General features: G+C 54.8%; 1 protein-coding gene across 1 annotated transcript in view; it reads left to right on the top strand.

Annotated features, from left to right (window-relative positions):
- Nucleotides 1-862: 862 nt before the first annotated feature.
- Nucleotides 863-8,280, top strand: part of LOC133354891 (ran-binding protein 9-like) — a 57,996-nt gene continuing 50,578 nt past the window's right edge. The window contains exon 1 of the mRNA XM_061572051.1: nt 863-1,105. Within this exon, the coding sequence (XP_061428035.1) occupies nt 898-1,105 (208 nt within the window). The 5' untranslated portion in view covers nt 863-897. The remainder of the gene's footprint in view (nt 1,106-8,280) is intronic.

Genomic DNA, 8,280 nt, shown 5'->3' with positions numbered 1-8,280 from the left:
TCGCTGTCGTCACCGCCGAGTCGCCACCAGCGGGCGCTGGAGCAGCACTCGCTCGCTCACTCGCACCCACCACGTGTCCACGATACATTCCGCCCGCGGTCACGTGCGCGAGGGGCCGCCACGTGGGGACGTGCCTATGACGTCATCCCGCACGTGGGGGAGGTGGGTTAGCGCACGTGCACCCGTGACGTCATAGTGTTGAGTCGCGGACGTCACGAGGCTGCCGCATTGTCGCCGAGCCGTTTTGATTTGTCCGCACGAACACAATAGAAAGGCGCTGCGTCGCGATGTTGCGGTTGGGCGAAAGGGGGCTGCGCTCGCCGCCTCGTGCGGCAAAGGCGACCGCCGGCCCCCGTCGGGCGTCGCTTCAGGCGCGGGACGGAGAAACGGTCCCGCGGGGAATGTTTCAATTCGCTCCGAGCGAGCTTTTGGCGCGCCCATGTTGGGTGAGGGAGGGCACCTTCGAGTCGGCTGGGGGTTGCGTGACGTCACTAAGATGCGCAACAGCCCCCGCACGGCCGCCCCCCCCCCGCACGGCCACCCCCCCCCCCCCGCACAGTCGCCCCCCCCCCCCGCACGGTCACACCCTCCCCGCACGGCCGCCCCCCCCCCCCCGCACGGCCGCCCCCCCCCCCCGCACGGCCGCCCCCCCCCCCCCCGCACGGCCGCCCCCCCCCCACGTCCACGAAGCGACACCTCAACTCCTTTAGCAACATGGCCACCGCGGTCGTCGGCGGTCGCGCCCCGGCGACGTCACTCCCGTTGAGAACTCGCCGGCTGGATGGGCGCAGGCAGCGGCGTGTGATTGGTCGCGGCGTGGATGGGGGGGGGGGGGGCGTCACGTGGTGCGGGAGGGCGGGGTCACGTGGGGGGGGGAGGAGCAGCAGAGGGAGCGAGATGGCGGCTGCGGCGAGCTGCTCGGGCGTTCCGCTCCCGGCCGCGGCGACAGCGGCGACCGCGGACGGCAGAGAACTCTCCGAGCGCCTCGCACGCCTCTACCCGGCCGTGGACGAGGCCGAGAACCCCCTGCCGCGATCATGGAGCCCCAAGGACAAGTTCAGCTACATCGGCCTCTCGCAGAATAACCTTCGCGTTCACTACAAAGGTGCCGGGTGGCGCGGCCCGGGCGGGGCCCTCTCCCTCCCGTGTCTCTCTGTGTCTCTGTGTCTCTCCGTGTCCCCCCGTGTCTCTGTGTCTCTCCGTGTCCCCGTGTCTCTGTGTCTCTCCGTGTCTCTGTGTCTCTCCGTGTCCCCCGTGTCTCTGTGTCTCTCCGTGTCCCCCCGTGTCTCTGTGTGTCTCCGTGTCCCCCGTGTCTCTGTGTCTCTCCGTGTCTCTGTGTGTCTCCGTGTCCCCCCGTGTCTCTGTGTCTCTCCGTGTCCCCCCGTGTCTCTGTGTGTCTCCGTGTCCCCCGTGTCTCTGTGTCTCTCCGTGTCCCCTCGTGTCTCTGTGTCCTCTAATCAGTGGCAACATTGTGCTCCCGTATCTTGTGTCCGTCTCCGCACCCCTGTGTCTCTGCGTGTCTGTGTCCCCTGTGTCTCTGCGTGTCTGTGTCTCTGTGTATCTGTGTCTCTGTGTATCTGCGTGTCCCGTGTGTCTGTGTGTCTCTGTCTCCTGACTCCGTAGCCTTGTATCGTGTCTCCTGGTTGCTGTATCTCATGTGTCCATCCGTCTCCCTCCTTGTTTCTCTCTGCCTCACCGCGCGTCTCTGAGCATCTCCTGATTTCGCGTCTCTGATTGTATCTGTTGCCGTTCCCCGTGTATCTCCGACGCCGTCTCCCAGCCCCCAGGTCTCCAACCATGTACTACTTGGTTTTGCGGATCTTATTTCCCCGCCGCCTTGGCTTTGTCTTCATCCCAGTCGCTTCCCCACTTGTATAACCCCCTCCTGGTTACGTCTCTCCCAGCCTCTGCCCGCACATCGCCACTCTGTCTCCGTCACCACTTTTGCCTCCGCGGCTCTTTTTTCGTGTCACCATTCTCGTCTCCGTACATCCTGCATCCTCCTCCTCCTCTCTGCCTGTCCATCTCGCTCAGTTGCTGTCTCCGTGTCTCTCTCTCAGCCCATCGTCCTCGTCTCCCCCCCCCCCGTGTTGTACCGGAGCTGTCTCCCGTCTCTCCATGTCGCATCCTCATACCGCTCTCGTCTCCGTGCTCCACTCTTTTGTCTCGCTATTTGTTTATATACAGTGCAGCACACACTGTATTCTTTGTCCCCAGCTCTCTCTTCTCTCTCCCTTCCGCCTTTGTCTCGGAGTCCGCATCTCAGTTTCTCTCTCTCTCTGCCTGAACGCATCCCTTTCCGTGTCATCTCCCCCCTCTCTCTCTCCACGTCTCTCTTTCACTCACGCCATCTCGCCTGGCTTTCTCTCTCTCTTCCATCTCCTGCCCCACCGTTCACCCCCAATTCCATCACTGCTTCCCACCGCCATTCACTGCCGTCAGCATCTTCATCCTCCCCTTCGCCACCACCACCACCACCAACCGTAATGCCTGCGTCGTCGTCGTTATAACGTCAGCACATCAACGTTTGATATTCATCGTGCGTTTCAACCACTCACGTCGCTATTTTCATTATCGCCACGATCGTGACTTAAATGCATCGCCATCGTCAACTTGACGCACGTACTTGTACGTCAATCATCATCGCCATCATCGCAATCATCATCGCCATCATCATCGCCATCATCATCGCAATCATCATCGCAATCATCGTCGCCATCATCGTCGCAATCATCATCGCAATCATCATCGCAATCATCATCGCAATCATCGTCGCCATCATCGTCGCCATCATCATCGCAATCATCATCGCAATCATCATCGCCATCATCGTCGCCATCATCATCGCAATCATCATCGCAATCATCATCGCCATCATCGTCGCCATCATCATCGCAATCATCATCGCAATCATCATCGCCATCATCGCAATCATCGTCGCCTGGGTCTATGTCTGATTCCGGCCGCAGAAACCCTCGCTGTTTGCTGACGATGCAGCCGCAGCTTCTGCTGGTGGTGGTGGTTGTTAGCGGTTGTTGTGGTGGTGGTTGTTGGTGTGGTGGTGGTTGTTGTTGTTGGTGCGGTGGTGGTGGTTGTTGGTGTGGTGGTGGTGGTTGTTAGCGGTTGTTGTGGTGGTGGTTGTTGGTGTGGTGGTGGTTGTTGTTGTTGGTGCGGTGGTGGTGGTTGTTGGTGTGGTGGTGGTGGTTGTTGGTGTGGTGGTGGTGGTTGGTGTGGTGGTGGTGGTGTGGTGGTGGTGGTGGTTGTTGGGGTGGTGGTGGTGGTTGGTGGTTGTTGGTGTGGTGGTGGTTGTTGGTGTGGTGGTGGTGGTGGTTGGTGGTTGTTGGTGTGGTGGTGGTTGTTGGTGTGGTGGTGGTGGTTGTTGGTGTGGTGGTGGTGGTTGTTGGTGTGGTGGTGTGGTGGTGGTGGTGGTTGTTGGGGTGGTGGTGGTGTGGTAGTGGTGGTGGTTGTTGGGGTGGTGGTGGTTGTTGGTGTGGTGGTGGTGGTGGTTGTTGATGTGTTGGTGGTTGTTGATGTGGTGGTGGTTGTTGATGTGGTGGTGGTGGTTGTTGATGTGGTGGTGGTGGTTGTTGATGTGGTGGTGGTGGTTGTTGATGTGGTGGTTGTTGTTGGTGTGGTGGTGGTGGTTGTTGGTGTGGTGGTGGTGGTGGTTGTTGGTGTGGTGGTGGTGGTGGTTGTTGGTGTGGTGGTGGTGGTTGTTGCTGTGGTGGTGGTGGGGTGGTTGTTGGTGTGGTGGTGGTGGTGGTTGTTGGTGTGGTGGTGGTGGTGGTTGTTGGTGTGGTGGTGGTGGTGGTTGTTGGTGTGGTGGTGGTGGTGGTTGTTGGTGTGGTGGTGGTGGTGGTTGTTGGTGTGGTGGTGGTGGTGGTTGTTGGTGTGGTGTTGGTGGTGGTTGTTGGTGTGGTGGTGGTGGTGGTTGTTGGTGTGGTGGTGGTGGTGGTTGTTGGTGTGGTGGTGGTGGTGGTTGTTGGTGTGGTGGTGGTGGTGGTTGTTGGTGTGGTGGTGGTGGTGGTTGTTGGTGTTGTGGTGGTGGTTGTTGGTGTGGTGGTGGTGGTGGTTGTTGGTGTGGTGGTGGTGGTTGTTGGTGTGGTGGTGGTGGTGGTTGTTGGTGTGGTGGTGGTTGTTGGTGTGGTGGTGGTTGTTGCTGTCACTGTGGCTTTTGTCATGAAGTTGTTGTGGCCGCTTATTGTAGTCGTGTTCGTTGTTGTCTTGCGATTATTTGTAGTTTCAGCTGCGCTGTTACATTGTCATAATTGTTGTTATTGTCACGGTTGTCATTTTGGTTCAAGTTGTATACACGGGGGCTGTGGTGTTGATGTGATAATTATCGTTATCGATTGTTGTGTCCGCCATGCCCGTTGTGGTTATGATGGTAAAGGTTATTGTTGTCAATGTTGTTATGGTTGTGATGCGATTGTTTTCTGTGTGTAACGGTTGTAATGTGCTTGTTTATGTAATGGTTGTGATTTGTATTATGTCATTGACGTAATGGTGGTTGTTTCGTGGTTGATGATGTAATGGTGGTTGTTATGCTGTGGTTGTCGATGATGTAATGGTTTTGTGGTGATTGTGATGGTCGTGGTTACGTGGTTGGTGTAACGGTTGATGTAGTAGTTGTGCTGTTTGTTGTGGTTATGATTTGACAGTTTTAATGATGTGGTTGTCGCTATTTTCCAGTGCGTGGTGGTGGTGGTGTTGTGATTGTTAGGCTATTGTCGTTAGTCGAGGTGTCTTTTGTTGTGCCAAGCGGCTTTCAGTCGCCACCCAGCAGTGAGCCAGCCCACGTGAATGTCGTCGCGTTAAATGTCCTGGCGCAGTGGGCACATTGGAGACTGCAGCACGGAACGCGGTCGCGCCGAGGTGGAAAACGCCCCGCGTTGCCGTGCCTGCGCGGCACGGCAAGACCGAGAGAGCCCTGGTGACTGGGTTCACCTTGAGCCGGGTTCACCGTGAGCCGGGTTCACCGTGAGCCGGGTTCACCGTGAGCCGGGTTCACCGTGAGCCGGGTTCACCGTGAGCCGGGTTCACCGTGAGCCGGGTTCACCGTGAGCCGGGTTCACCGTGAGCCGGGTTCACCGTGAGCCGGGTTCACCGTGAGCCGGGTTCACCGTGAGCCGGGTTCACCGTGAGCCGGGTTCACCGTGAGCCGGGTTCACGGTGAGCCGGGTTCACGGTGAGCCGGGTTCACCGTGAGCCGGGTTCACCGTGAGCCGGGTTCACCGTGAGCCCGGGTTCACCGTGAGCCCGGGTTCACCGTGAGCCCGGGTTCACCGTGAGCCCGGGTTCACCGTGCAGGGTTCATTTGGGATGCGCAATGGGATCTCGCGCGCATTGACCGTTGCCGTGTACACCTGCGTGGAGTAGATAAATGTTGTGTTTGTGTACGACTTAGTCCGGATGCAGTTTTGCCGTATTGCGTATACTTAGCTGCACCAGTGTGCTCTGGGTAAGACTGGCCCCTGTCGTGGCAATGTCGAATTTCCACCGTTGGTCACAAACAAATTGGGAACTGCTCTGTGCCCATTTGAGCACGGAGATGTTTTGACGGGTTTTTTTCCTCTTTGACTCCATTAATGCGTTCCACCAAGCATCCCTCTGTGTGTGTACAGTGCGCTTTGTGTGGTCAGTGCACTGCGGTGGGTACAATTTGCCGTGCGTGTACAGTGCATTATTCGTGCGCGCGGTCCACACTGAGAAATCAAAAGGTAAATATTTCTCCCTGCTGTCATCGCAATGAGCCAGCATCGTCACTGGCTGCCGTGGTAGAAATCCCACATTCCCGCACCGGGCCAGTCCTTTAATGTAGTACAGCTGGGATTTATACAACATCTTAAATCAAGTTGTGGATGATGCACAGCAAGCAGTACGGCTCTGGGAACCACACCACACAGCAAAATATGTACATTGCAGCAGTTAGTCAAGGGCAGAAGAGATGTTACTTACATGTAAGATAAGATGCATCTGTATAAGATACAATACAAGTCTTGAGCCGAGCCGTGAACATTGGCAGCACAGATTTCTGGGGAGATGTAAATGCAGACGACGAGAGCAGCAGTGGAGAAGGAGAGACCTCCACTGAGCGGAGTTTGAGGGTTTTTTCTGAGAGGAGATCTTGATGACTGGAGAGCGTTTCCCATGTTAACAACCCCATGGAAGTGATTGCCTTAGGTGACCCTTGAATGGAATTGGAACTCCTCAAGCTTCTGATTGGGGGTTGAGCACTCGACCACAGGCCCAACCTGGATGATTGCGGTGTCGTGTAAACTACGTGTGGGAAATTCGCTGCCCGTGTTTTGTGCATGAGTAGACCTTGTGGGGAGGGGTTGCGGTTAGCGCTACGACCTGGCGACCTGAGTTTGATTCCCGCTCACGGACAACACCAGTGATGATTACCTGAACCTCCCCTAGGTCGACTCGAGCTCAAATGAGTACCTGGTGCGGTGTGTAAAAACATCACCACTGGGGAGACAAAGGCGGTCGGGCGTGGTGCTGGCCACCCACCCCCTCGTGTGCTGTGCTGGCCTTCATAGGTGCTCGCTAACAGCACTTGCCCCATCGGTCAGTTCAGGCTATCCGGGGGATTTTTGCCTTTGTGTACACGTGTATTAAAATATTACTTATATTTCATGTTTTCTTTAGTCTGTGTTATGTGCATGTGCAACACCACAACTATGTATTTAATGTGTGTCGTGCAGAATTTAATGTTATATTTCTGTGGGGCACCCTATCACTGGGATAAATATAGTTTTATATTGTCAAACTCACCCTTCCAACTATTGTATATTTTCACACGCTTTCCTGTGTGGGTTTGTCATAATATTTTTGTAACATTTCACATCGGTCTTAAGTTAATGCACGTGTCACATCTGCAGCACAATATGTGAAATCCCTGACAGAGTGCATTATGTAACGTGCAGTGTTTTCATTACGAATGCGAGTTTAAGGCGTGTTAGGTTCCACTGCATCTCGACACATTGTGCACGGACGAGCAACGCGCAACGCGTGTGTCGTAACTCCACGGCAGGATGGGGATTGCGACCTGGCAAGGGAGAGGCAAAGCGAGCGTTGTGTGTGTTGGTGTGTTCTCACGAGCGTTGTGTGTGTTGGTGTGTTCTCACCGTGTTCTGCATGGGTTTCGTCTGGGTTTAACCGGTTTCCTCCCATGGCTAAGAGATACATTGCAACCAATGTCGGCCAAACATAAAAATTCTGAAAAATTACCTGAAATTTAACTAATTTGGGATTACGCAGAGGAATATTGCCCTCTACAGTGAAAACTTTGCAGGACCCTGAGACTCGGTGAGGCTTTCTTGGTTAAACAAGTGTGATAATGTTAATAGTAGCATCGGAGGGGATGAAAACACAGGACAGAGAGAAACGGTCATAGGCATGGCAGAAAAGGAAGTTTGTGTACCCTGACTGGAGCAGGGGAGAAGGAGCTGGCAGCGTGGTTGATGGGGGGAAAGAGTTATTTTCAGCAGAGAGAGGAGGAGTAGTCGACTGGGGGTATTGGTGTTGCCATGAACCTATTGGAGTCGAGGGCACGTGTGGTGGGGAGTGGAGAGCTGCGTGTGCAGCCCAGAAAGGATCATTAAAGACAGTGATTTTGTAGGTGATCCGTGATTGGGATTTGGTTGTTGGAGTAATGTGGTCACATTTATGTGTGCGAGTGTGACATCTGCCAGCATTTTCCCGGGTGCCCTGATGTTTAGACTCGTGAGTAAGGAGGGCAGAGAGGAGAAAGTGATATTTTACGTCTACACCTGAGTCGTAACACGTTTATGAATAACGACTGTGGTGCCATGGTCACACGAGGCGGTTCCTTCCAAGCCTTTGGGCTGTGAGGTGTTGAGGAGATTGCAGTCCATTCTCGAGGTTTGTGGACCCATTTGTGTGGACGGTTTGCCTGTAAAAAAATTTCAGGCTGCTCCAGATTTTCCGCTTATTAAAAAGGAATGAACCGCACATTCCAATGCAGATCACTTCTGAAAAAGTCTTGAGACTCGGTGAGACCTTCCTGGAAAAAATACAATCATAATGTATAGACCTAATTTTCTTTGCTGTGTCTGCAACCAGCGACTTAAACACATTTACACAAAGGGCTGGGGGCCTATTAGCTCGAAGAGGAGGTGAGCGAGCAGAGGTTTGTCAGCTACATTTTCCAGTGGGCCAAGTAATAAAATTAGCATGGGCTTGCAGGTCACGCGATGCCGTGTGTCATGTGTACATTTGATATAATGTCACACGTGGTTGTGACATATCACC

This window comes from Lethenteron reissneri, chromosome 49 (genome assembly GCF_015708825.2).
Source record: "Lethenteron reissneri isolate LAM-NWPU_2019-01 chromosome 49, ASM1570882v1, whole genome shotgun sequence".
Lineage (NCBI taxonomy): Eukaryota > Metazoa > Chordata > Hyperoartia > Petromyzontiformes > Petromyzontidae > Lethenteron > Lethenteron reissneri.
This window is presented reverse-complemented; position numbering and strand designations above follow the sequence as displayed.